The sequence below is a fragment of the Chroicocephalus ridibundus genome, chromosome 23 (assembly GCF_963924245.1).
Source record: "Chroicocephalus ridibundus chromosome 23, bChrRid1.1, whole genome shotgun sequence".
NCBI lineage: Eukaryota > Metazoa > Chordata > Aves > Charadriiformes > Laridae > Chroicocephalus > Chroicocephalus ridibundus.
In genome coordinates, this window is record NC_086306.1 from 6,179,041 (window position 1) to 6,206,836 (window position 27,796).

The following is a 27,796-nucleotide window of genomic DNA, read 5'->3' on the forward strand; positions in this document are numbered from 1 at the left end:
CTGTAGGGAGCTCCTCTGCCACCGGTCAAAATGGTTACTGCCAGAGACTTTTGGATGCACTGAAATGAAAAGTTCAGCGCACTAAAAGATTCTGTTGTCACATCTGTCTTTCGTCAGGTTTAATCTCTCCAACGAAAGGAATGTGTATCGTGAAAGCTCGGTGGACGCAAGTTTAAGCTCCACATTAAGACAGACTTGGGATAATTTATGAACAAAAGAGGAGTCGCTACGCAAAGTACATACCTTAGTGGAATAAACAAACTGATCGATGAGTTTTCCATCCCCAGCAGCATTCTGAAGGGCAAAAACCTGTTCAATTTTAACAACTGGAGACATGTTACATTTTTGAAGATCCAAGTTGTGCATGGTTATTGAAGCTGGCAAGGATTTTCTAGCTGCAGCTGTTTTCCATGCGATTTTCACAGGAGGTGGCTCCTCCTCTTCCACACTTGACTGCCTCCGTTGGCTTTGTCTTCGCACCTCAGCATTTGAAGGTGATGCTGCTGCCACGTTGGCATGTTCTGGCTGGGTGTTCGAAGCTGGCTTCGGTCGTCGGTTCTTCTTGGTCTCCGATTTAGAAGCAGCAGTCTTTTTGGCTTTTGACAAAACCTCCTCTGGCTCTTTGTCTATATAAATGAAGGTGTATTGTTCTATCCTTTCTTCCCGAGTCATTTTCAGTGCTTTCTCAGCATGGGCAATACCAATATCCCACTGAGCACGCTCTCTTTGCGGCCTTGGTTTGCGGATCTTAAGGAACAAAGACAAGCAGCTAATTACACTGAAGATGTTGCCATGTAAGCACTTAAAATGCAACCCTGATGCTCTTTAAATCTCTCAGACAGCAGATTGAAGCTGTTCCTTTAGAGGGTGTTTTTGAAAGGTGGACAGTGAATCCCCTGCCCAGGTACAAGCAGACACTCAAGCTGTTCATACGACCATCACAATTAAGAGTGTCTGCCCGGAGTTACAACTTCACTACAGACAAGAACAGGCAGTATTCAAGCCCGTAACTCTGTTATGAGACACAGAATTAATCCTAATTTATCTTTTTAAATCCTCCATATTTTTCTATAAACACCTTTCCTTCCACATCAATATTTAGATCAGCATAAATACTGACTGAAGTAGTCCATCCACACAGTAAGTGATTCCTGTAGCTAACATTTCCTTTCCAATAAAACAGTGGAAAAGAACGTATCTGCTAGTATCAGGAGCTGGAAGTGTGTCCTTTAAAAACTGTATTTTCCAAAGAACAGGTTAATAGTGAAAACACAGGCACTGTTTTTATTTAATATTCTAATGCTAATGTAAAATTATCTCCAATACCCAGGATGACTACCATCATGAGGAACTGACAGAGCAGGTTCACTATCAGCCTTTTCACACAAAAGTCATAAGGGTACAGAAATATTTTCAGCATCTTTGTGAAAAACACTTCTGCCAGCAAAACGCTGACTACCCTTTCCAGGGTAAAGTACTACAGTGTTTCAGAACTGCCCCACGAGAGTTTCACTTACACAGGAACTGTAGATAACCCTCTAGACAATTAGCATTCATCATACCTTCTGTTTCTCAGAGTGGTTGCTGGCTTGCTTAGCAGCCTCAGCCAATAATTGCTCATACTGTTTGTGTCCTTTGTACTCTCGAACCCGCTTCTCGTGCACCCACGCCCTCTCTGGCTGGTTGCTAAAAAACTGAACGTGGTATTCACGAGCACCTGAAAATGAAAAATTCTAGTCAGCAGTTTTATCAACATCACTTTGCTGGTTTAGCTTACGCCTTCCTCATCCACATCACTCAATTCCTGCAGGTGGAAGTACCTAGCTAAAGTTTAGAAATAAGATGGACCCAGATTTAGAACCGTTTAAGGGAAGATAAGTACACCTTGCCCACACTGAACACTCTCACACTTATCAGGGTCTTCTCATAAATACATTGACTTGAGAAAAGCAGGAGCATCTGTGCATAAGCCCACTTTGCACAAGCTCATCTGTAGAGGTAATTTAATAAGTACCAGTTTTATACATTTCAAGAATAGTCTTGCTCAGCATACACACAAGCAGAATTCATCCTGCGAAGGGAGTTCAAAGATAACATTTTTAATCAAGGAACAAGTACAGCCACTTGATATATTCTGGCAAAGATCTTCCTCCCTTACCTCTTGTATTAATTTTGGTATGAACATCAAGCTGTGGATCACATGAAACCATGCAAGGCCACCACGGGTATGTTCCCACCTTGGACCAAACCAGATCGCCAACCTGAAACTTGACGTCATGGGCGACTTGTGTTGAAAGAGAAGGCAAGAACTGCTGGACCTACAAAGAGAATGCAAGCTCAAAGCCACAGAAGGCAATTTAGGGCACTTAGAGATGCACATGCTACCCACAGGGACTTGTTATTTTTCTCTCAGGTATCCCTGATGTGTGATAGTGTAACGTGAGATAAACATTTCTTAGGAACATGACAGAAAGGAGTTACACACAGGTACGATTTACACAAGATAGTCACTGACAAACCAAGACACACAACAGCAACCTCCACCACCACCACCATCCCCAAAAAGATTCTGCTTCATAAGTGGATTAAGAATGTCACTTTGGGGATAAAATAAAGCGGTACGAGAGACGTTTTGATGCAGTAGTGATTAATAAGAGTTTCAAATAAATGGGAACTGATTTATCTGACAAATTAAAGAAACCATGTAACAATTAGTCCACAAAGAGTAACATGCTAGAAGTTCAAAAAGTGTTAGTTAGTATATGTACTAACCGGGGTTTCCTCCAACACTGTATCTTCTCTTGGTCTTTCTGATAGCATGCTAAGCCTCTCATTTGGTCTCTAGGAAATGGGTAACAAAGAAGAGAAAAAAGGAAAACAAAAACACAAACAAGGTAAGGGGACAGTAAAACAAAAAAAAAAGCATAATAATGAAACCAGGCAGAAAAAATAATTCACAGAGAGAAAGGCAACCATGAACCTAGAAAATATTAATATGATGACTCTCATGCCCAATTCAAAACATAGTAACATCACAATCAAAAAATACCTTTTTTCCCTACACTATTTACATTACCATCACACCTACGTACAGCAATGTTCTGCTGAAACAGGTGGCAGAAGAACATACACTCAGGGACAGCAAACCCAAATAACTTTCCACTAAATTAATATACAACTTCAAAGAAATAGAGAAGAACATATGAAGGACATCCACAGTAACTGATGAGTCTCACTGTATACCAGTTATTTGCAAAAACTACATTACAAAAATCATATTCAGTATACAATATGAAAATCATAAAATTGATGTTAAATCGCATATAGTTGACAAACGTGTTTGGAGGATCCATAGTCAACAACACGAAGGCTATGGTGCATTTCTAAGGCAGGCCGAGGCACACAGGCAGTCTGTTCAGGCAGAGGTGGCCAGGGAAAGGTTTTGGCAGAGGAGGGATCACCACTGAACAGCAGCCAACACCACGGCGGAGTGGCCACGATAGGGCGCGTGGTGACACAGCAGCTGAGCAGATAAGAGGCAGGCTGTGAGCTATCTCATGAGACAGACACTTGCTTTTACTAGAGCAGAAGAGAAGTCAAAGGACTCAAAGAGCAGCAAAAAGAGTCAGACACATGCAGCGAGAAACTAATAATGCTGTTAATCCAAATTATACCTAGTCCATTTGAAAACGAAGACCCCGTATTAGTCAATACTGCGTGCTTCAGCTCAGAGAAATGAGGAAACACACACGTAAACATCACCTAGAACAACTAAGGTCAGCGTCTCATACAGCTGTCCGTAGAAAAAAACCACTTAAGACAGACCATATTACTATCTGCTGGGCAGAAATCTTTCCTCCCTGGCCCAGCAGAGAGCACGGCAACAACTCCTGCCTTGCTTTTGCTACTGTGCGTTAGTGGAAACTTCAGCCCTGCCAGGAGAGCCAAGCTGATTACACAGATCGCCAGCTTACGGCTCCTCGCAGAATACAACTAACCAGCAGAGTAACTCATTCTTAAAACAAGTATTCAGACCTTAAAGTTCAACAGTGTTTTCATAACATTTTAATTTCAAATCGACCTTTCACATATGAACATCCCCCCCAGTCAGCAGGTTTCCACAGGGATTAGTGCCACAACGAGGAAACAACTGCAGATCACCTTACGTTCAAACAGCCACGCTGAGCGTAAGTGTAAATAACTGAAGTTGTACCAGAAGTTTTGTTTGTTCACATTAAGATGATCCTAAGTTACAAGTCTCACACTGTTAATGCTAAAGATGACAAAAGCATACACGATGAACGTAGATGAAGATGAAATCGTGTAGTGGAAAGTCAAACGGTGGGAGGATGAAACTGAGACTGCACTGGATAACTCATAACGAAAACCACTAGCGCAAAATCCTGTTCGTGTCAGCATGATCTGCTGTCTGAAACAAGGGTGAAGAACGTAAGAGATTTTATTGCAACAACACCTTCTGAAAGGGAAATGGAAGCTAAACGAAGGACAAAAGCAAGACCAAGATTTCTGCTGAATTCTGGATGACACGTACAACTTGGAACTTGGAATTTGAGAGTTAAAGTTCTAGTTCAATCTGGGAAAGACACAAGATTATGTTCTTGTGATAACCAGGTAACACCAGTTAAATAGAGGGACAGGCACCGCTGCAGCTTCAGGAGTAGGACTGGAGTCCCTGGTAAGGAGGAGGACAAAATGGTAATGCAAAACTGACAGGCTGATGGGGGGGGGGGTGACGGCATTCTGGAGAAGAGGCCAGAAAGCCTGGATAAAAGACCATGTCTTTAGCTGAACTCCGAAAAAACCAAACTCACCGAGAGTTAAGAAAAACCTGGGGGATAAATGTATGATTACAGCAGCAAACGAAGGACAGGTGGATGAACAATATACGAGCAGCAGAGCATCCAGCAGAGCTGACCGTGGGAACAGACCCCACTTCCCACCCCCTATACGCAGGTATAATGTGGGCGTGAGGGAGATGTCACCAGAGCATGGCCTTCCCATCACAACTCCTGCCGGGAACAGGCTGCCCACGGCACATCACGGCTGCTAGGGCATTCCCAGATCAAGAAAATCACCTACAAATGCAGTCACAGATGACTCGTATTTTAATTGGATAGCCTATTTCAAGTTTGGATTACGATGCTGATTAAGATCTTACTGAGCTTCATTAGAGTCAACTATAGTAATCAAATGTAGCAGAAGCTCAAAATCTTGATACATCACCAACCCGACCTCTGGGAGAGGTCCACTTACCAGAAGGGAGACAGAACAGTTATAAAACTTGAAAATACTCCTGGTGAGGGGCTGTGTGTGTGAAATCAGCCTGAAATCATTAAAAATAACACCACCACTACCTCAAGCGTATGAACCTGCTATGCCAGATCACAGTCCAATCCCTCCAGGGCAGGATCTTCTCCCAAAGCTACCAAAAGCAGCGAGTATCAAGTGGTTCCAGAGGAACTTAAAAGAAACTCAGCTACGTACTGTAACAGCCCAGCCTGGGCTGGGCCATTTCTGTCCTGGCCTGACACGGCAACTTCCCCATTCCTGACACTTGCCACCGCATTGCTACCCATTCCCCTCAAACTGGGAAGTACAGAAACCAGTAGCACAGAGCTGGCAGGAATAAACAAGAGAAAAGGAAACAGAAGTAATTAAGTGGCTTATAAAACTGAAGAAAAAAGAATGGCTGAAAGTACCAAAGACCAGTAATTTGTGTCTGTTTCCTGAAATCTACGTTAAAACCCCACACATATATATACACACGCCCTGTGGATACATACAACCATATTACGAATCTTGACAGAAACGGTAACAGACACCAATATTGAATTTTCCCAAAGTTTGCTGAGTCAACTGGTACTTCTAATTTACTTACTGGTTTAGAATATTAATTTCTACTGGCTTCTGCATATGCTACATAGCTCTTGGGTTTTGTACATCATCACGGTATTTAGAATATCTTTCAGAAGTTAATTAAAAGCTGCAGTGCTGAACACTCCAAGTAACCCGATGTTCCACTGAATAACCCAGCGTTATTTTGAGAGGCAATTTTAGGAACGTGTACGCTTTTGACCAAAAGCTCCATCTTCAACTCTGTCCAAAGTGTAGCAAACTCTGAACATGCTAAAACACTAAATAATATTAAAAAGGTATTTTTAATATCTTTTCTAACAATTTTTTTTTTATATGCAGTCTTTTTACCAAAACTATATTGTCCGAGAAATACAGTTTCTCGCAACCTAACACAGAGTATCTGACCAGTAAATAAAACTTCACGACTTTAAGTATGTATACAACTAAAAGAAAGGAAGAGAAACTGCCGAAGACACACATTCCATCAACAATATCAGGTATACAGATGGCTGAAACTAGCATTCCACTTACATTTTGTTCCTCTGGTTCTAATTTTGGAATTTTGTGCGACTTGCGCTCTTCCGATCGGGAAGAGTCATGCTTGCTACTTTTTTTCCTTTTCTCTTTTCTCCCTTCATGTTTCGCCTTAGCATACTCACTCGCTTGTACTTCATTTAAAAGGTCCCCACACAGAGAGGACTCAAACAATTCCCTGCCGTTCTGGATAGTTTTGGTTATTTTTAATTTGATCTCTGGTGAGCCAGTCTTCTTTGGAATCACCGTCTGTGAAACTGAAGGTGGTGGTGGAGGCGGCAGCTGTGGAGGGGAAGGTTTTTCCAGAACTTCGTGCGGCCTTGTGTTAGAGTTTTCCATTTGGTAATACTCTGGGGGGCTAAAGTTTCTGACTGTACCAAAACCATTGGCTGAACCATTGGGATATTGACTGTACGTCTGGTATTTGGCTTGAGGTTCATAGATATTGATTGTTGGTGGGTAGCCGTTCGTGATGGGCGGAAGGTCCTCCGTCGTGGGCGTGGGGTACTGAAAGCCTTGCTGCAGGGCAGCTTCGTATGGCGTTTGTCCACCATCTTCAGCAATGTCACTGCTGGCATCAAAGGCATCCTCTTGGCGGATGTTGGCTGAGTCAATGAGTTGAGGTGGTTGCTGAATTGTGTTTCCCATGATCCCTTGCATGAAAGAGAAAGAGAAATCCATTGTTCTGCTCCAGCATCCTTAGCTTTCCCTTTTTCTCATAGGGCCTAAAGGCGGGGAAAGGGAAATAAGAAGTCAGTGTAAATCAAAATATAATAATTAAGAAAATTAAATTTTTGAGAAAAAGAGCTCTAAATACCAATTTCCCCCTCCCCATTCAATAGCCACTCTCTCGTGGATTTAGAAAGGACTGGTATTACTTAATCTTTAAAAGACGCTCTTTGCACATTTCTGCAGAACAGCTTTTTTTCACGACCGCTTTCTCCTTTTCCAAGACATTTAAAGAACTGTTATAAGCACCTACAAGCGCTTAAAAACTATGAGCCTGAGTGTTGCAAAGTCAGAACAACGGGGCTAAAATTCCAACCACTCTCTATAGCCCTCTTAGTTTGGTGCTCGGAAGCATTACTCTAACACAAAGCAGTAAGAGAGCAGACTCTGACCCTCAAGCATACAGAAGGTATCAAGTTCTCTTGACACCGCAGTCACTGCAACCTGAACAAGGCAGCAAAACCCCAGAAAGACCACTCAAACAAGAGAGAAACCTCTCCTCTTCCTCCCTGCCTCCGTGCTAGAATTAAAGACAGATGAGCAGCCCCCAAGGCCAGCAGCAGACCTAAGCCACCGGCTTTTCACACTTGAAGGAATAGGTCATTCCACCTCAGCTGCTGGGAAAACCAGTTCCGATGGTACGACAGCCTCAGACGGGTTTCCCAACCTCTTCTCTCACCGAAAAGCAGAGTAGTTTCCATGGGTTGGCTCTCAGTAGCTAAGTGAGGAGGGTTATTCTCCTCACTCCCTGCCACCTCCCCCCACCTTATTTTAATATTAAGCACTTCGGGTGTTTAATTAAACACTTAACCACTACATGGTTCTGAGGGAGAGAAAAATAGCCTCAGCATCAAAAGATCTCCAAAACCTGAGGTTATTCGCAGAATTAGATTACAGCTGAGAAAGCTGTCATACACACTTTCGATTTTCCACTGCATATTAAAAACACTGAAATCGGACTAAACCAGAGTTGTATTTCCAAAACTCGGCTACTGCCTCAGAGAAGGCTTTCGCATTCACCTAAATAATCTCCGTGTTCAACAAGAAGAAACATACAGTGAGCTAAACTTCAGGTAAGAAACACAAATTTGCTTCCAAGCAAGGTCAATTTAGCCCTTCCAAAGTAAACATGGCTGGGTATTATTTATTCTCTCTCTGTGTAGGCATAAAGGAGGGTTACTGTGCCATTTTGGTCAGGGTTTAAACGACATTTAACACATCCCACAGACACTTCTCATAATAAGAATCTACATGTAACCCTGCCCACATTAAATTCTCGCCCTCCCAATGCAACGCATCTCAATACCTCATCTAATAGCGTTCAAAACACTAGAACAGGTCCCCCCTCTGAGACTGCAAAAAGAAATTGAAGGTGTAACAGTAGCAAGTAAGAACTTGACCAGAATCTGCTCTGTGTTTTGTGGACTTCATACTCAGATTACATTGATGTTTGTATTCACTTTTACTGCCCCTGCAATCAACTAGGGGCACATTTGTCACTGTAATTAAGCGACTTAGGAGAAACAACTTAATAGCACAATGCTATGCAGCAAAATTCACTAATTGCAGTAACTTTTCAATCTCATGGCTGTAAAACCATCTCTTCTCTCCAGCGGCTCTCTGCACATCAGCCACAAAACCACCACAAAAATGTGACCATCGAGGGGACAGCGTATGAGGGACGGCACCCGGAGCCAGCAGAACTGCCCGTCAAGGTCAAAACCACCAAACCACCACCCATTCTAGGAAGAAGTGGAACTGTTTGTACTATTTACCAATTAATTGTTACTTTACATCTGCCAAACTGAAGAGCAAACAGATTTCTCACACTAGTAAGAAACTGCACCCTAGGCTGCTTTTGTTTCTTACTAAAACCAGGTACACTTTGGGGTTTTTTTCTGAATACTTAAAAACCCACAAACTTATCTTGAGCAGCTGCAACAGCACTTCAGGTATCCTGGCACATCCATTGCTGGACAGACAGAGTCAAAGCAGAAACAGTTTAAGAAACTTTAGAATTACTCTCAACTTCCCAATTTTATAACGTTGCTGTTTTCTTTCAATAGTAATTAAATCACTTTCTTTTACCCAAATACTATGAAAGATGACCATCCATTTAGCTTAGCAGGACTAAGCACCAGCATGTTAAATAAGGGATCTGTTAAAGGATATCATGCCAGGACCCAACACTTCTGGTGTGGCCACACCAAAGTTAAAAGGCAAAAAATAAATTGCAGAAAGCAAAACTCTATAAAACAAAAAAACTATACAGCATCTGTACTTCATTAAGAATATGACTTTGCTAATGTCACACGTCATTTGAATAGTTATACCTTAAGTTTTACTGCTTATAAGTCTAAAAGTGGAAACTTTGTAAGTTTTGGGTCCTGCTGGAAGATGCTAATCTGATGTGATAAAATAATTTTAGTGCTTTTAATTTCTTTCTTGAGAGGGAAAAGATAACAATTTGTTTAAAAGACACAGGTGCGGGTTCCATGACCTTACTTACAACATCAAGTATCTAGGCAGACTTCTCATTTCACTAGTCAGTACAGCTCCTCTAACGAGCAAGTATCTCATGGTCTAAGAGGAAAAAACCTCACTGCCACTACCAGAACAGCTAATCCTCATCCAGCCAACACCACCACATTTAGGGCCTCCATCAACGCCCATTTTCAAATCAGCAACAGATATTCACATTCACAAGACTGCCTTGAAACTGTGCATCTGCATAACCACCCTCTGGTCATACAACTCACCAAGTACAGACTGAAAACTTGTTCCTCAACTGTTGCATCAGGGAGGAAAAAAAACAAAACATGAACCCTTCTCTCCTACTACTGTGACCTGTGGGTTACATGATTCGGTCACCCAGTTCATTCCTCTGGCAGCACTTTAATGGCATGTCACTGTGGACAACGCTACAGAAATTCTGATCTGCTGCCAGGCTGCTGTTGAATTCACTTAAATCTTCCTTAAAGACTTCTCTAAAATTGAGCCACAACATCAGGTGAGGCTGCATACAGGACACTAGAAAGCTGTCCATACAACCCACAGCCAAACATTTTGGTTTGAAAAGCACTGAAATTGTACAACAGCCTAAGCAAAAGGATTCTGCCCTAAAAAGCATAACCCTATGCCATCTCTTTGAAATAAGAACAGATCCTTTTCTATTACACTGGCAACTTTCAGTCTTTCCTTTAAAGAGCTTCCACGCTTAAAGTTGGGATAAAAACCAAACTATTTTGTGCAGGGTTTCACTAGGACACCAAAGTTTATTTATTCTCTGGGATGTTACATGCATGTATCTGGCTGATTACAAGGCACTGTATTAGGCTATTCATATTCACTCATTCTAATTCCATCTGTAAGCATCGTTCAGAAGTTGATCTACAGGCTGCTGAGTGATTTAGCAAAGGCTGTTTATGAGCCTCAGCCCTGTTCCTGATAGGAACAACTCCCTGTCACAAGGCTGGAGCACTAAGCCATGACAACACTACAGGGTTCTCGTCATGGTCACGTCTGTCTGGGTCTACAGCGAGACGCAATACTCGATCAACGCAGCCAGCAAAAGTCCTTACCCACACACAAAGAATGCTCTTATTAGGAGAGCTTATTTTTCTCAGAAGGGCTGAAATAAGGTATAGCAGCAAAAGGCAGTTTTGCAAGTGCTGAGAAGCAGAAGTTCTCTGCTGATGCCCCGGTACAACTGTCCTACCAAAGTAGTATTAATGAGATCCAGACATGGTATTAACAGAATTCAAAAGCTGCACAACAGTATCTGGTCCCTCTTATCTCCTCCACATACAGCCCTCCAGGTCAAAGTCTGCCTTCGCTGTGTCACTCTTCACAGCAGACAGTCCCCAGCTGTGACACTTCCTAAAGCTGTCGATGCACTTGCTTCCACAGGCACTAACTGAAGAGTCATCAGTGCACTTCGTTTTGTTACGTGACAGAAGTTGTGGATTAGTGAACTTCAAAGCACTCTACTTACATTGGATTTAGGAGTTACCAGTAAAAGAAAATAGTTTTGATTTATTAAGTAATTGTTTTCTGAAGCTCACCTGTGCAAAACAGACCTCGATGCTAGCTTATGCTTCAGAGTCGGGACAATCTGTACACCGGCCTCATTATTTTCCTATACAGGCTGCAGAAGCAAGGATTATTGCTTCACTGAATTGCTACTCTCAACAGGCTGAAAACACAAGAAGTTGTTCTCCTCCCACAGAGCTGACATCATCGAGAGCTTCTTCCTTCCGAGTCTTTTGCTGTCACTGCGGTTAATACACCCAGATTTTCCCATCCTTCTTCCTTTCCAAACCTCTGCATCAGTTTGTTCATTCCCCAGGTGCCAGCCAGTGAAGCGGCATCAGGGCTGCGTTACAGTGAAAGGACAGCCCCAGGAGCTACTGAAATAATAAAACAGAACGATGAATCCTGAACATACAGGAATCTCAATGTTCAAACCTAAGGCAGAATTACTTAATAAAAGTCATTCCCAAGCTGTAATGCAAAGAATACCCCATTGTCGTTGAAATACCAACGGGCTCAGGAGTCATACCGATCCTTCCTCAGCAGAGGAACACTACCTAAAACAAGTGAATGTGATTTTCACTGATACACGCAGAAAACTATTTCAGAATAAATTCTTCTCACTACAACAGTGATTATTCTATTAAATTACAGTATCAGCCTCCTGCAAGCTGTAGAATTTAGCTTCCAAGTATGACCCATAACAGATAATGCACTGATATGACATTGGAACTCAACCAACAGATAAAGACACAATTTATTATTTCAAGATTTATAGGAAATGGATAATTTATAGCAGTTGGGAAACAACTTGCAATCAACGATACCTTTAAAAATGATACCGAATTTCCTAATGAGTGAAAAAGCATTTGATCTCTAGAACTGGGTAGCCAGCATTCTGTACCTACCCTTTCCCACGGCTGAGGGATCTCCCGAGCGAGCAGGAACACGCGACTGTTTACAGACACTGAGACTCATACATGGACGCTGTTTGAGCAAGTATTTTTGTGTTGTTCATGGGAGAGTGACAGAAGTAAATAAAATAAAAAATATAAGCAGTCAAAGATAAGCTAGGCCAACCTAGTAGAGCTCTTACACTGCTCTTTCTTACATTAACACCGAGTTTGTTTCACTTCCCGTCCTGAGCTTCTCAGCTTGACTGAGCTCAACTCAAGAAAATCAGTTACACTTTCAACAGTGAATGCTCAGTCATGGGACAGTTTCAAAGAGAAATCCTCTGGGTTCACATTTTTCACCAACAACTGCATTTATCTAAAGCCATTTCTAGCATGAGTATTTTGCAACTTCACTCTCCGAAAACAAGATACCTACAAAGTTATCAAATACCGCTTTCATGCTGCAGCAGACTAAATAATAACTGACCTCACAGATTATCAAACAATTCTAAACAATGCTGATCCCATTTATTATTGATGAAAGCTTTTTTCCTCCCAAAGAGAGAGTTTTGTAGGTTTGCACAAAATACAGCAACAGGGTAGGACTCACCTATTAAATACACAAACAGGTTTCTATTCACTGTATTATTGCTCAATCAGGAAGAGCTCAAAAAAAGTGAGAACAGATACGGTAACTATGCAATGCGCAAGAGAAGTTTCCTAAATGTCAGAAGCACCCACCACTGCTCATCACCGAACAGGAGCCCGAGGTAAAAACTCCCCAGCACAAGGAGGGAGGGCTCTCTCCAAAGCCTGCTGGATGCAGAACTCTGAGAAAGCGGCTGTACCTACCCAGAGGCAGCCAGAAGCCAGTGCAAAACGACAGCGCTTTCCCTGAACTACTGAAACCCACAGGGTTCTGCGCACCTTCTGCCCACTGCTACCAGCCAGCAAACCTGCTCAGACCAGCACAGACACCTGTTCATCTGAGGCTGGCGGCCACCACAGCGATGAGCTGACACAATGTCTACTGATAAAGAGTGTAGCATGCACATATTTTAAACCGAGTTTCCACAAAACCTTTTTGAATTATTTTTACCCTTTGCTGTTTACAACCACCACGTGGGTGGCCCTGCCTAAGGCATTTGGGTTAGCGCTTGGTAGAGGGAAGGCATTTTACACAGATGGAAAGTATCTGCTGTGAGAACTGAAGCTGTCCTACCAGCCCACTGACCGAGTTGAAAAAGCAATAATTCCCGTCAGTCTTACGTGTTCAGTGAACGGTGTCACTGCCTCGTCACCCTGAGCTGGACTTTCTATCAACAGCCTTGAAAGCAGAAGTTCTAGGCCATCTTTATGCATGAACGACAAACCAGCTCCTGTCCACATAGACCTAAATCAGAGATTTTCAAAGACCTGTTCATATCCTACCACTCCTTCATTACCTGAGTCACCACACATACGTTTACTGCCCTTTCCTGTGCTTTTTCATTCCAGTGTATGCCTGTATCTAACCTATGCTGGTACTGGTCATCTCAAGGGTCTAATCCAGCAGCAGCGATTCTCAACAGATGTTCACTGCTACAGGTGTTTTACAAACAGCTGGAACAGGCTAGGTTGGCTGGGACTTTTAAGCGATGCAATCAACTTCTGTCATGTTTCCATTCCTCCTCTCAAGACCTAAAGACTGCCCAGCTGGAACCACAAGAAACGTAGAACTTGGCTTTCGCTGAAGTTCGGCATACACACCTGCCACCGAACTCCTTACTAGAACTGAACATACCCATGCTTTTTCTACAGTCAGGTCAAAAATCACCTGGAGGGCTGCCTTTATCAACAGTAACAGCAACCCGTGGTGTTCAAATTATACGAACTGTAGACAGAAATAAAACAATTATTGATTCCCGCATTCAGTATTTGCAGTCTGCTTTGTCCCATTTTGTTCTGGACGTCCTTAAGAAACCATGCACAGAAAGTTTTATTTACATATGTTAAGACAATGCCAAGGTTTTCAACAGCACGTAGATTTATTAGTAGAAAAACTGTAGCCTGTGGATTTCTACTGACTTCAGCTGGACTGAGCAGTCTCTTCTGGCAGACACTGATGGTGAATCAGAGGCCTCCTCACAAACTTTAAAGCATGTGGTAAGGCTGACTACTTCCCTGTACACCTTTTTAAAGGTGGTTTGGGTTTTTTTAAATGCCAGAAGAAATAGTCATGTCTCTAATATGGTTTTGATAAGGCCAGTTTTAACAAGTTTCCCATAGTGATACAGAAAGAAACAACTTAGGCAGAATCAAAGAAAATGCTATGCATTCAAAAGGAAAAAAAAAAGAGAAAAGGGGTTTGTGTTGAAAATGAGCTTAGAGTACTCATTTGGTTTTAGAGCCTCAGGATTCAAATAGGAAACATGGAAGAAAAACTTTTGTTCTTCAGGGAGAGTCATGGATTGATATTCACGTAAAACCAGAAGTTAGACCTTTGGCAATAGCAAATATCCGAAGAGTCATGACATGCTTTCACATACCAAAATCAGTGTAATAACTGCAACGTATCTCACGTGAGTCACTTCAAACTCAAGCAAACTTACCAAACTGAAAAATGCAAAACACGGTTGTACTAAAACAAAACATACAGTCTTTGATCATCACCTTCTACTCTTAACTCTGTAACTTCATAAAGCACATCCTCACTTTTTCGAGCAAAATCTTTTCAAACAGTTCAACAAAAAAAACTTTTCAAAAAAAATCTGACAAAACATTCCCTATGCATCTCTACAACAAGCCACTGGAAGACATAAACAGTCATCAAAACAGGCTACAATTTTTTCTTCAACTATGATTACAGGCTACTTTACATTGTCTTTTGTGCTGGCTGATATATATACAGAACTACTTTATCATTAAGATTTTTTTTAACGACAAATTAAAAATCTTAAACCTGTATTAGAATTGCCGAGTGTATTGACAGTCAAAAGAAAGCAGAGTAAGACACAGAACAAAGTAGAGTACAATACAACAGTACTGCAAAAAAAAAATCAAAAATCCAAGAAACAAGAAATCCTTCACTTATATGCAGTTCTTAAAAGCAGGCACTGAAACCTTTTCCACCCGAAAAGCAGTTGACAACTGCGTGGCTGGGTCACGGCTCTGCACCAAGAGCTCTGCAGGCTCCGACCCCAAGTTCCCCCCACCAGATTTGGGGCTCGCCGAGACCCGCTCCCCCCGAACCTCCGGCCGCTCGCCCCCAGTTACCTGCGGGAGCGAGGAATAAGGGGGTGTTGGGGGCCGCCACTTGCCCGAGCCCCAGCCGGGTGGGGAGACGGGCAAACGGGTCCCGGAGCCCTGCCCGCCCCGGCCCTCTGCGGCCCGGCTCCGCGCCTCACGGGGACGGCGGGCCGCCCTGCCCGCGGTGTCGGCTCGGCTCGGGACGGCCCAGGGCCCACCACCTCCCGTCCTCCCTTCCATTCCTCCCTCGCTCCGCGGGGGCTGCGCCGCCGCCGCAGCGCCGGTAGCAAACATGGCGTCCGCGGGCCCTTTAAGCTCAGGCGGGCCGCCCCCGCCAGCACAGCCGCCCGCCGTCCTCACCTTCAGTCTGTTCCATTCTAACAGCCCCCGCCGCGTCCACCCAGCCCAGCGGAGACAAAAGGCCGGCGGCGGGGGCGGCGGTAACGGCAGGCCTCCCCGCCTTCTCCCACAGCAGCTAGGCCGCGATGGAGCCCCGGCCTCGATTTCCGCGCCCCGGCAGGCCCGCCCGCCCGCCCACCCCACCGCCGGTGCGGCTAAGGTGGGGAGGGCGTTCGGCGGCGGTGCGGGCGGGCGCGGGCGACCGCTGGCGGCGGCGGAGGGAAGGCGGCGCTCGGTGCCGCTCTGCCCGGTTGCCGGCCCCGCTCCCGCGCCCTCCGCCTCCGCCGCCGCCGCGCAATGCGCAGGCGCGGGAACCGCCCACCTCGGGGCCTGATTGGCCGCTGGGGGCGGTGCCCGCCGCAAGGCACGACGGGAGATGTAGTCCCCCGGGTCCCGCGAGACTACGTCTCCCGTCGTGCCTTGCGGCGGGCGCCGGCTGAGGTCCTGGGGGGGGGCGGGACAAAACCCCTAATTTATTTAAAAAGCGATGATTCTCCACCGCCTTCGATACAATAAGGCACCAAACATAGAGGTGACCTAGCAAAAGGCTTTCTCTCTCTCTCCTGCAATTTCTAAATGCTTAATGTTAAGGTTAATATGGTCCTGATGCTCCTACAGCAGTCAAGGGATGAGACTATATTTCCAGTTCCTTTTTGACAAGTTCTGACAGGAATTATTGGTTTTCCTCCATTTTTCTCTTGCTTAGTTTGCTGTCGCGTTACTTTTCCCCCCACTCCTGATGGTTTTTACTGGAAAAAAAAGTCTGTTGGTTGGGAAACTAAAGGCAGAGCTAAAGCTGAGGGAAGTGCCGTGACAGCAACGTCACCTTTCTCAGCCCCTGAGGAAGGCTGGATGATCCATGCCATGGCCAGCACAGAACATGGAGTAAGGGAAAGATAACCCACCATTTTTCTTGTCCTGTGCAGGGACTACAAGACATACCCAGCCACCAGAAGAACACACAATCGCGGTAATTAGCGATCCTCACCAGGATTGCCACTCAGCCTGCACGGATGAACCTGTGGGACCCCAGCCCTCGGACGAGCACGGCTGTTGCTCTGCTGGCACTCGGGACCTCACCACCAGACTCCACATTTCCAGCTCCAGGAGATCCTCGCACACAGTTCGAGCCAGCAAGCAACCACAGCTCCATCACTAACAGAGCCCAGCATTCCTTATAAGCCACACGCTCAAACGCTTTACAATAAACCTCCAAGACACATGCAAGAGAAAACAATATTCTTGGGCAATCAAAGAGGTGCTGTGTTCTCCCTGAAGAATTACATGCAGCATGCTAATCGATTCCAGAAGCTGTGCCCCAAATCGTGCTGCCTGTGTGTCTCAGAACAGTTCAGAACTGATGCCTGTTCCCGGACAAACTGCCTGTGCCCGATGCCGTTCCCCAAAAGCTGGGGTGGCATCGCTAAGGGCTCGCAGAAGCTGCAGCTCTCCATCAGGGCAGTGCCGAGGAGGGGCTCTCACCCCTCACCACTTCAGTGACTTTCCTAAAGGCCCAGCGCTTAACACAGCGCAGGAGCATCCCTGTATCAGTCTCCTTTGAAACAGGAGTGTCTAGCCCTCGTTCACGCTGGAAAAACTCTTGAAGGCAGAATCTAAGCATGTTTAAATCACAGCTTTGAAAACAAGAAGGTAAACAATCACATCCAACAGACTCGGCTCTTAGAAGCCATCTCACAAATTCACGTGGAAATGCATCTCTCAGGTGACAAAATCTGCATTTCCAAGTTCCTGAAAGCTGGAGTGCCAGTACAGTACCGCAGCTCTCCCACTCCAGCGTGATGAACAAAGGACACCTCCTTAGCGGTGTTCAGAGGACAGCAGTTTGTGTTTGCCTACTCCTCTAGTTTTAATTTCCTATTCTGTCGCTTCCTCAAGCAAGAGCCTCTCCCAAGGGAAAACAAAACCAAAACCTCCTCTGCGATCCCGGGGGATGCGGTTTAGCAGAACCAACTCTGGCAGAATAAAGCACACAGGAACTAAACTGTACTATTACATGGTCTGAATTAACGATGCAGAAATGTTTTTTACAGTAAAAAAGTATTTGGATTAATGGTGGGGTGGGGTGGCTTTTTTTCAGAATTTAAAAGACTTGGAGACCAGCCCTTAATGGGAAACGTGCTTTCCAACCAATGGAAAACACAGCAATGCACTGAGGCACTGCCACTCTGGTGGCAGACCTCGGGAGCTTTCTGTCCCGCTTCTTACCCATCTTTACCAATTTTATTTCCCACTTTTTAAAATATCATTCATCTGTTTAGGAACCCATTAGTGAAGTTGCGAAAGGGTTACAAACCCTTTTCTTCATGGGCAATAAAATGTTTTTTCCCTCCGAGTCCCTCAAACATAGAAGATGATTCAAGAGACCAAGTCTCTGAACCAAGAACGTTTCTCCAGCTGCCTGTGTTTCATCAGATCCGCAGAGCCACAGTATTTGTCTCAAACACGTCAGGGCTTGAAACTTCCTGCTGACACCCAATACTATGCAAAGCTGTTCTCAGGCGCTAACACACAAAAGGAGGCTCTACACTTACACACCCCACCATACACGCAGCTGCTCAGAATATGTTCTGTTCTATATATAGATACAAACTGCAAACGCTTAAATGGGAACCTTTCACATAAAAGCAAAGTTTTGTTGCATACAACAAAATAAAGGGATACTATCAATGTTTTGCTGGATAGCGTGGGCTGCTGAAATAGTGATGGTGTTTTTCCCTTTTGAAAACTGTATAAATGCACCAGGAAACACAGACGTGGCCGCTGATGAAACGACATCACTGTGCGAGTCGCCTGCCTCACAAGTTCTCCTACCTTTCGCCAGGACCAAGGCTTCACGGGACGCAGCAGTCACACAGGGCAGAGCCAGCGAGCGCCCTCCAGCCGGCAGCCTGTCCCCGTGCATGGCTCCCAGCTTCTCCCCCGTGCTCCAGGCGCTACACAAACGGTGGAAATGCATGGGTGAAGAGCCGCCACCAGCGGAGCTCCTCTGAGGGTGCGCCGGGGCAGCCTGCGGCAAAACTAATGACAAGTAATATAAAGGGTAGGAGAAAGGAGGGGTCCCCTGTCCCCCGCTGGCCCCGTGGCCTGTGCCTGCCCCAGGCACCGTGAGGAGGCCCAGCCTCAGGCCTCCCCACAGGCCTCGGGCCTTCCCACGGGCCCCCGCACAGGCCCGGCCTCCAGCCTCCCCACAGGCCTCGGGCCCCGCGGCCGCCCCGAGGGTTCCTCACGGGGCTCCCGCCTCGTCCGCCCGCGCGCGCCCCCTCCTCACCCTCCCTGACGTCACACGCAGCCGCGCCGCGTAACGATGGCGTCACGCACCGGCCCGTGACATCACCCTTCAAGGCCCGCCCCCTCGCCGCCGCCGCGCTCTCGCAGCCCATTGGCGGCCCTCCCCGCGGGCACCTCGGGTCAGGCCCCGCCCCTCCCTGCTCCCATTGGGCGGCCTCCGGGCAGGGCCGCAGTCGTGCCTCCTGATTGGCTGCCGCCGAAAGGGCCGTGACGGAACGCGATGGCGTGATGGAGAGGGAACCATAGAGCGCGGCTCGCCGGGCTAGAGCGCCGCGGGCCAGGGCGCGATGGGACGGCGAGGGAGGACTGGGGCCGCGGCGGGGAGCGGTGCCGGGGGTGAGCGGGCCCGGGATCGGGCCGGGGCGGGGGACAGCGGTGCCGGGGGTGAGCGCGGGGACCGGGAGCGGCCCGGGGGATGGCAGCGGTGCCGGGGCGGCCCAGCCGTCGGGCGGGGAGGGAGCGGCGGGGCCCGGCCCGGGGAGCTGTGGGGATCCCCCGGTGCCGCCCCGCCAGCCCCCGCTTACCTCTCCCCTCGCACCCCCGGCAGCGGGCCGGTGATGTGCCAGAGCCCCGGCGGGTCCTGCAGGGCCCGGCCCCGCGGCAGGGAGGGCCCCAGTGCACCGCGAGGCTCCCCGGCCGCCGTTGACGGAGATGAGGGTCCCGCTGCCGCCCGCGTCCAGGCAGAGCCGATGACTCCGTGGCATCATGGCCCTCTCCGGCTGTAACGTGCTCCTTGCCATAGCCAGGACCAGGTGAGATGCAGAATGATGTTTATCGGTGCTCTGTGCCACAGTTTTCCCGTTATGCTCGGTTGGAATTGAAAGGGGCTGAGGGTAATCGCACCAAAGGGAGCAAGGAGGGTCCCTGGCATGATAACACTTTTCTTTAGCCATTTATTTATTGTAACGGGTGCTGTTCCAATGTTGGTAGTGTGCACGTTCAGCATAATACCAATGCTTTAAAGCAGAGTACTTCTACAAAAGGTTACCTGGCTGAACATAGAATCACAGAATGGTTTGGGTGGGAAGGGACCTTAAAGATCACCCAGTGCCACCCCCTGCCCTGAGCAGGGACACCTCCCACCAGCCCAGGTTGCTCCAAGCCCCATCCAACCTGGCCTTAAACACCTCCAGGGATGGGGCAGCCACAGCTTCTCGGGGCAACCCTAGAAGTACAAAGTTTGATCTGTCTAAGGGATTTTAGCAGTTGTGATAATGCATAGCAGTCTGCAAGCTCTTAGTTCTGTTATGAAAAGAGATTGCGCTATCTAACGACTTGCCTCTCTTCAGTGTGCAGCCTGTCTTTAATGGCTGACACTGCTGCGGGAGGAAGGGGCAGGAAACACAGAGAACTCTGTTCTAAAGGCTTGGTGAGAAGGGGCTTTGGTTTTTCTTTGTTTGCAACTGGTAAGTTTTAGCCGATGCAATTGGTAGAAGGACTTCCTAGAGGCAGTCTGGAGTCAGGAGTTATTCTCCCCCTAGGGAAAAGTTGTTAGTATAGGACAAATTCTCAACATTTTACCTGTTGCTGAAGGATGAGAATCTCAGATACTGAGGCAGCCACAAGATCAATTTCACAATTTGGCACTAAGAACATTAATTTGTGTGTAATGCCTAGGTACGTTAGCCACAATGCACTGTTACTTGCTTAAATACCTCTCCAGTTTCAGAGGCTCCCATCTTCTTGCGCACTCCAGTCCTCCATACTCTCCAGCAGTTGCTTTTGTCCAACTAGTGAATTCTCATTTAACCTGGACTTGCGTAAGAGACTCTGAAAACCAGCCATCGCTGCGCTGCGCACGGTTGGGCGCTGGCCTACCTCACTCACCGCCTAAAGTTGTGCGAACGTTTCACACGTCCGCCTGCTTGCGTCAGGAGCTCCGAGATGAACCTCCGCCCCACCGAAGTTCTGTAAACCAGGGCACTAAACCTGCCAAAACTCCAGCAAAACAAGTCATAGAGACGCCCGTGGGAAAAAAGTCTTTACGCCAAAAAATTGTGGATGAACTGAAACATTATTACAATGGATTCCACTTGCTTTGGATTGACACTAAGGTGGCTGCCAGGATGGTGTGGAGGCTGTTACATGGTCAGGTCCTCACTAGGAGGGAGAGACGAAGGGTAAGTGCCAGACATACGAACACCTGGCTAAAATGATGCATTACGAGGCTTGCTGTAGCAAAAGAAGTCTAACCGCTCAGCTTCCACACTTCTTTGAAACACGTTGGGTTTTGTGTCTGGTTGAATAATAATTTCTGCTGTGCTCTTCTCTGTACAGCTGCTGAGAACTTGCGCAGATCTCTTCCGGCTGGTTCCCTTCCTGGTGTTTGTCATTGTCCCCTTCATGGAATTTCTGTTACCTGTCTTCTTGAAACTGTTCCCTGAAATGCTGCCCTCGACGTTTGAGACAGAGTCAAAAAAGGTTTGTGTGCTTTCTGAAGGCGTAGACTGTGTACTCCCGCTCGTTAGAACATCTGGGCAACTGCATAAAGAGCTGCTGTAAATGAGTATTGGCCTCACACACATGTCTAGGTCAGACATTCCTAGCTCATTCCTAGGCAGGACAGCAGAATGTGGAGATAGTACAGCAATCAGTAGGAAAGTACACAGCAATTTCATTTTCGACTGTAACCAAAGCCTATTTGCTTTCAGTACTGAAATCTTATTTCATGTCTTTTCCAGAATCCCCTCCCTTCTGATTTTCAAGTGGAATTTCTAATAATTTTTTTTCTTTCCTAAATAAAGGAAGAAAAACAGAAAAAGAAATTAAATGCAAAGCTGGAGTTAGCGAAGTTCCTGCAGGAGACCATTGCAGAGATGGCCAAAAGGAACAAAGCAGATACAGGACAAGGAAAACAATTCTCTTCTTACGTGCACCAGGTAGAATGGGCTGTGCTGGGGGTGGCAGCAATAGGCTTACACCAGCTTTAGTGCTGTTGTTTTGGGCAGAGAATATGGGATTTCTGTGAAGATTGCAGAGAGTTTTGACAACACAGAGCTGTCCCGTCAGGTGTTATTGTTAACTGGACGCCCTCCTGCAGCTAATGCCCTGCTGACACTAGTTTTTGACCCCATCTGTCAGAGCTCTCTCTACAGACAAGCATTTCCATTCCAGAACAAGAGTGAAAGTTTTACCCTGTGAAATCCTTGAAGTGGCCACTCAAAAACACTGTTTCAATTTGGCCTTTTAACTATATCCTTCTCTTCCCACCAGAGGCAGGAATATGTGAGGCCATACACCAGAGGCACACACCAGAGGCAGTGTGAGACAGGAAGGGCTTCTTCCTTAGAGGAGGAAGAGGATTCACAAACTGTGGTTCTGTTTAGGTCTGGCTTTTGGCCCTGATGCCTCTGCTTTGTTTAGATTCGTCACACCGGCCATCGGCCCAGTACCCAGGAGATCGTACGCTTCTCCAAGCTCTTTGAGGACGAGCTGACCCTGGAACACTTGGAACGGCCGCAGTTGGTAGCTCTTTGCAAATTGCTTGAGCTGCAGCCCATTGGCACCAACAATCTGCTCCGCTTTCAACTTCTGCTGAGACTCAGAACTATCAAGGCAGATGATGAAGTAAGTTTAAAAATCGCACAGGTGTAGCTGCTTTGGTGGAATGCACGCCTTTCGCAATCTGAAGTTCTGCCCTCTGATGTGTCGCTGCCTACACTCCATCTTCAGACCTGAAGTTTAATACTGATGGCAGTCAGGTTCTCCCCAGGAGAGATTCCAGAAAAAACGGAATGAGAATTCGTCTTCCTGCACCTTTGCTGCCTTCAGTGAGCCCTAACGAGTGTGGCACTGCAGATAGTGTCACTGTTTGGAACGCCCTTATATTTTTATTCTGGAGTCGTACTAACTTTTAAAAAAAGGGGGGGGTTCCAATTCTGGAATAAATAGTGTATGGAAACAGCAGACTTTAACCAACTGAATTCAGTATGAATTTCTATTAGTTTATAAAGTGGATGGATTTATTTAGCCTGGAGAAGGCCAAGGGACAATCTGCTTGCTGTTTTCCACTGCCTAATGGGGTTATTTAGAAAATGGAACCAGACTTACAGGGGCATAGTGAAAGGGCAACAGGTAATGGTCGTTAAGTTGCAGCAAGGGAAATTCCAACTTGATAAGAAAAAAAATGTAAAATCAGTGAGTTGGTACACAGAGGTTGTGAAATCCCCATCCCTAGAGGGGCTCAAAGCGTAAATGGAAAAGGCTGAGCAGTGCAAAGAAACTTTTAAGTTAACCCTCTTTTGAACAGGAGGTTGGACTGGGGACCTCCAGAAGTCCCAGCCTACGTTTTACGATTTTGTAGGAACTACAATTTGAAATGGTGTTAAGAATCTTATTTTGACCAGAAAACTTCTTGCTACTAAGAGGTGACCAGTTCTGAAAGGCACGTGCAGCTAACCACAGGTTCTGCTTTAAAGCCTGCAACCTCGACAGTTCCCAGGGTCACCTGCCTTTGAGTGAACTCTTCAGACCTGTAGGATCACATGTAAAAGTGAAATTGCCAATACTCGGGGGTGGGAAAAATAATCAGGATCAAAGTTTTTCACCCTCTGTAGCGGACGACTGTCAGCTTTCAAGGACAGAATGAATTATCTACAAAGTCAGTTCTGTCTCAGCTCTGTGTTGGTCTGACTTTACGCAGATTTACCTAAACAGACATTTCTTTGGGCACCAGCTCATCAAGTACATCAGGGTTTTGGCTTCCTCTGTGCCTAGGTAGGAACATTCCTTCTCATTTCAGATGATTGCCAAGGAAGGAGTCAATGGCCTAAGTGTGTCTGAGCTGCAGAGCGCCTGCAGAGCCAGAGGAATGCGATCACTGGGGCTCTCGGAGGAGCAGCTGAAGGAACAGCTCAGACAGGCAAGTACGCTCTGCTCTGGCCTTGTTTAACAGGGTTTCTCCTAGGACAGAGGCACGTTCAGTTACGGCAGGCACAGTTTCACTACGAATTTATGTACGTTTCTAGATGGATCCTCACCTGCATAGCTGAGCTTTAAGGCATGAAGTATCCAGATTATGTCTTAGACTAAAGAGAAAACCAAGTAGCAGCAGGGCAAGCTAACAAGCAAGATGAAGCAGGGAGGTGGAATATGTTTTAAACTCATAAAATAGCGAAGACTTGTAGTAGAGCCAACACTAGTCCTCAAAAGTATTTCTCCTCATTGTGGTAACTTAAAACTGTATTAGTCAAACTCAAGATAGCTTTAAGATCTTTAAGGACAAAGAGTGCTGTATAAATACGTGCGGACATAGAGCCAATATGAAACAACTTTTCCTTCTGTTTTCTTCGTACAGTGGCTGGATCTGCATTTAAAAGAGAATGTTCCACCTTCTCTGCTCCTGCTTTCCCGTGCCTTGTACTTAATAGATGTAAAGCCACAACCTGTTCCGGTTCCACAAAATAAGGTGAGTTGTTTGAATAAAACTTTCAGGTTAATAGTTTAACCATTACACATTATAAAAATGAAGCACTGTGACATGAATCTTGTTCCTTGGTCCTCCGAGTGGACTGAAGTTACAACTGTACTGAACTATATGTTCTTCCGTAGATAGGTGAAACTGCTCAAATGGTGACATCTGTTCCTGAAGGTCAAGAGACCCTAGTGGATCCTGCCCCCATCGCACAAGGAAGGAAGGTTAGAAAATAAGCAGTCTACAAGTAGGAAAATGAGCGTATAGTGCTGTAATCTTTGGGAAGAGCGTGTGAGCAATCCTTTCCAAAGCTAGACGAACCCGATGTTTGACACCCTTGCACAGAAGCGATGTATATTCTTGCATTGTGTACATGTTTTTGCCCAAGAGCCTCACAGTTGCGTGCTCTGACTTAAGAGACAATGAAAGGGTACAGAGATCTGCTGTGGCACACCTTGTTCCTGGAAACAGCTGGTTGTTCAACCCCGTGTTAGCGGCTCCCAGCAGAGGAGCACTCACAAGCTTCTAAGTTGCTGCATTCGCATAAATACAGGGACTTCAGTCCATTTAGCTCAGAGGAGCCAGTTAAAGGTGACTTGTTTTCAGCTCTCCTGGTGAACTTGGGCTGAGTTGTCCAGGACAAAAAGAGCCAAAATAGCTTGAGTAAGAAAGCCAGAGTATATGGTTCTCAGCATAAGGCTAAAGTGAATTCCTTAGATTAGTCCAAGCTGGTAAAACCAGCAACAGAAATTAAAGGAGAATATTGTGTCAACTGCTAGAAATATTTCCAAATAGCTCTGTCGGGTTGCAGAGGGGAAGTGCTGGAAATGCCGACACACAGCTTTCACAAACATGCATTGCAGGGAACAGCCTCGTTCAGAGAGGAAAAGGGGCTGCACGGGCTTTAGCTGGAGCTTTGCCTTCTGACAGGGGTCTGTGACTTACAGCTGCTTTTTCCTTAAAGAATGAAGAATTTGTATCTCAACCAACAGAGAAATTGCCAGTCTCAGAAGTGTCAGTTAAGCCTCCCCCACGAGAGGTAAGCTTTTCAGAATTCTTAGACTTTCCAAAGGAGATTGTTCGTCACACAATTTATAGTCAAACCGTGGAAATGTGTGCTACGAGATGTTGTGAACGCTAAGTTCAAGGAGCGACAGGAGAAATTGTGGAGAGAACTGCATTGAGGGCTGTTAAATACAAAACTACCACTTGTGACAGACTGGATTCCCACTGCGGAAGGTGGCAGAACATGGTGGGGAATTACCAGGATGTCCTTTCCTTCTGCTCTTCCTTAATCATCTGCTTTGGAGCACTAGGATCGACCAGCCTTCCGTCAGAACCACCATAGTATTAAGTGCCATTTTGTATCTGTAAAAGTATTTCCATAGAGACTTGCCTTTTGCTCATTTTCTTTCTGTGAATATTTGTTTTCAGTTTAGCTGCTTAGGTATACATCCAGGATGCCCACTTCAGGCAAGTTTGGGAGTCCAGACTGACTTTTACCGGCGGGAGAATGCTCCTTTGCCCTGAAGAACTTTGTTCCTAAAGTCAGCTGTTAGTCTCCAGAGCAGCTTCCCATAGTAAATGGGAATAGATCTTCTTCAAAAAAAGGTCTTGAATTTCAAGACGCGTTTGTATTGGCACTGCCTAAAATCTGCGACTTTCTCTATCCCTAGACGAAGATGGAAGCGTCTCCGAGCAGCAAGGCGGGCGCCAACGGGGTCTAGCCTGAGCCAGCCAGGAGTGTCCAGCGCCGGGAGAGAAGAGCTTTCATCTCTGCGCCCCCTGGAAAGGGAAGAGCAACTTTCTAGGAGGCTGCTTTACACAAAAAGGTGTCAGTAGCCCTCAGGGGCCTCTCCGTCTATTCCAAGCTTATCAGCAACTAGGCTGTGCTCAGGCTACTTGGATGGTACCAGCTTCTCATTTGTACTGGCCCCCTACCCCCACCATTTTAACTTATGTTGTAAATATGTTAATAATGACACTGTCTGCGCTGTTACTGGGCGGGTGTTTGTGCTTTTAAACCTTAGGAAAGGCAGCTTTTCATTGTCGTAAAGGCCAGGGCACAGAATGAGTAGGCTAGAAATCCAGCAAAGCCCAGTTTGAAACCCTCTGCAGGGACGTACCCACACGGCCAGGGCTTGCAGCTTGCCCTGCTGATGCTGCCGCCGCAGCTTTACAAGCTCAGGCTCTTGGTCCTAATTAGCGTGGTTTAACCAGTAACTAGTGCACAGAATGACCCGTGTAGCCATTGTATCTCACGGTCGCATTTGCACCAAGGAGAACAAGCACAGCCAAGGAGGACCAGCGCTCTCCTCGGTGGTGGGCTTGAACTTAACGGCTCAGAAAGACCTAAGAACTTCAGCGCGGTGAAGACAGCTTCCACAGAGCCGGGAAGAGCTTCCTCTGCGGGAGCTTCTGCATTCAGAGCGCTGCAGCGGGTGCCAGGCATGGTTAGAGAAGGCAGAGGTTTGTGTTTTTAGGATCGCACTGGGCCGTGTGAGGTACCAACCTGGGGACCCGCACACATTTCCCAAGTCCGATGTAAGACTTGGTTAAACCTTATCAGGCTCAGAACTGCGCATCAGCAAGTGCTCTCAGTCGTACTGTACTTTACAAAATGATTCTTCGCACACTCCAGTGTTGACTGTTTTTTGGTAGACTCTACAGGGGGATACTGAAAAGCTGTTTTTAGCATTTGTTTTTTGTTTTGTTTGGTTTTTTTTTTTTTAAACTTTGTCCTATGTAAATATTCAGAAGTTACTCACATAATGGATTTTAAATATATTTATACTTACTGTAAAATTAAAGTTAGACTTGGTGCTAAGTAGAATGAAATGTCTTTTCTAGAGGTCAGACAGCCTTTAGAACAATCCGACTCAAAAAAAGCCAGTCATCTCAAGGTCAGGCGTTATCAGCACTTTAAACATGTGACTCCGGGCTCTTACTGGCAGCGCAGACCCAGCTACTGCCCCACGGTGTTCCTCCCCGTCCCCGCACCCTGCCTTCTGAGTACAGCCAGCGCGCAACACCGGGTATTTGTATTTAATTGGTGGTTAGTAAGTGAGAACAAATGGTATTTCAATAAAATAACCCCGTTGCTCAAGTGTCGTTCCCGCCTCTGTGTAGCACGGATGAGACGCGGCTGGTAGCCGTTACTTTGCTGACCGAGAGGGAGTAGCCTTTGGCTACTTGTCTGTTTCTTGGCTCCTTGATAGCGCCGACAGTTGCAGTTATTTGAACAGAACCGTGACCGAACATTTACAGAACCCGCTTTCGTCTCGAAAAGCATTTCTCTGCCTAAAGAGCTGAGTAATAAATATTCAGTGCAAGACCTGACCGGCGTTGAGCACTGAGATGAGTGTGCAGAAGTAAAAGA

At 46.1% G+C, this 27,796-nt stretch overlaps 2 protein-coding genes across 7 annotated transcripts in view; one reads left to right on the plus strand and one right to left on the minus strand.

The window, feature by feature from the left end:
• NSD3 (nuclear receptor binding SET domain protein 3) overlaps positions 1-18,716 on the minus strand; it is a 46,738-nt gene extending 28,022 nt beyond the window's left edge. For 3 of the 5 annotated variants that reach the window (XR_010074014.1, XM_063358736.1, XM_063358733.1), the window contains exons 1-6: positions 15,657-15,985; positions 6,409-7,136; positions 2,773-2,841; positions 2,159-2,318; positions 1,563-1,717; positions 244-747 (exon numbers count right to left, since the gene is read on the minus strand). Coding sequence is in view for 4 of the 5 variants with exons in the window: in XM_063358736.1 (XP_063214806.1) it covers positions 244-747; positions 1,563-1,717; positions 2,159-2,318; positions 2,773-2,841; positions 6,409-7,092 (1,572 nt within the window). In the remaining variant the exon portion in view is untranslated. Of the gene's footprint in view, positions 1-243; positions 748-1,562; positions 1,718-2,158; positions 2,319-2,772; positions 2,842-6,408; positions 7,137-11,204; positions 11,455-15,656; positions 15,986-18,527 lie in introns of those variants that run through there. The other 2 variants (XM_063358735.1, XM_063358734.1) reach the window with 2 other exon arrangements.
• Positions 18,717-19,208: 492 nt separating this feature from the next.
• On the plus strand, positions 19,209-27,517 carry LETM2 (leucine zipper and EF-hand containing transmembrane protein 2). 2 transcript variants are annotated; one of them, XM_063358739.1, is made up of 11 exons: positions 19,209-19,340; positions 19,552-19,756; positions 20,668-21,124; positions 21,282-21,425; positions 21,749-21,883; positions 22,368-22,571; positions 23,746-23,865; positions 24,301-24,411; positions 24,555-24,641; positions 25,382-25,456; positions 26,094-27,517. In XM_063358739.1, exons 2-11 carry the CDS (start codon positions 19,710-19,712, stop codon positions 26,142-26,144), a joined length of 1,431 nt encoding a protein of 476 aa, XP_063214809.1. In that variant the 5' UTR covers positions 19,209-19,340; positions 19,552-19,709; the 3' UTR covers positions 26,145-27,517. The 2 variants fall into 2 exon arrangements, with proteins under 2 accessions (XP_063214809.1, XP_063214807.1); XM_063358737.1 differs by having other exon boundaries at positions 25,382-27,517.
• The last annotated feature ends 279 nt before the right edge of the window (positions 27,518-27,796 follow it).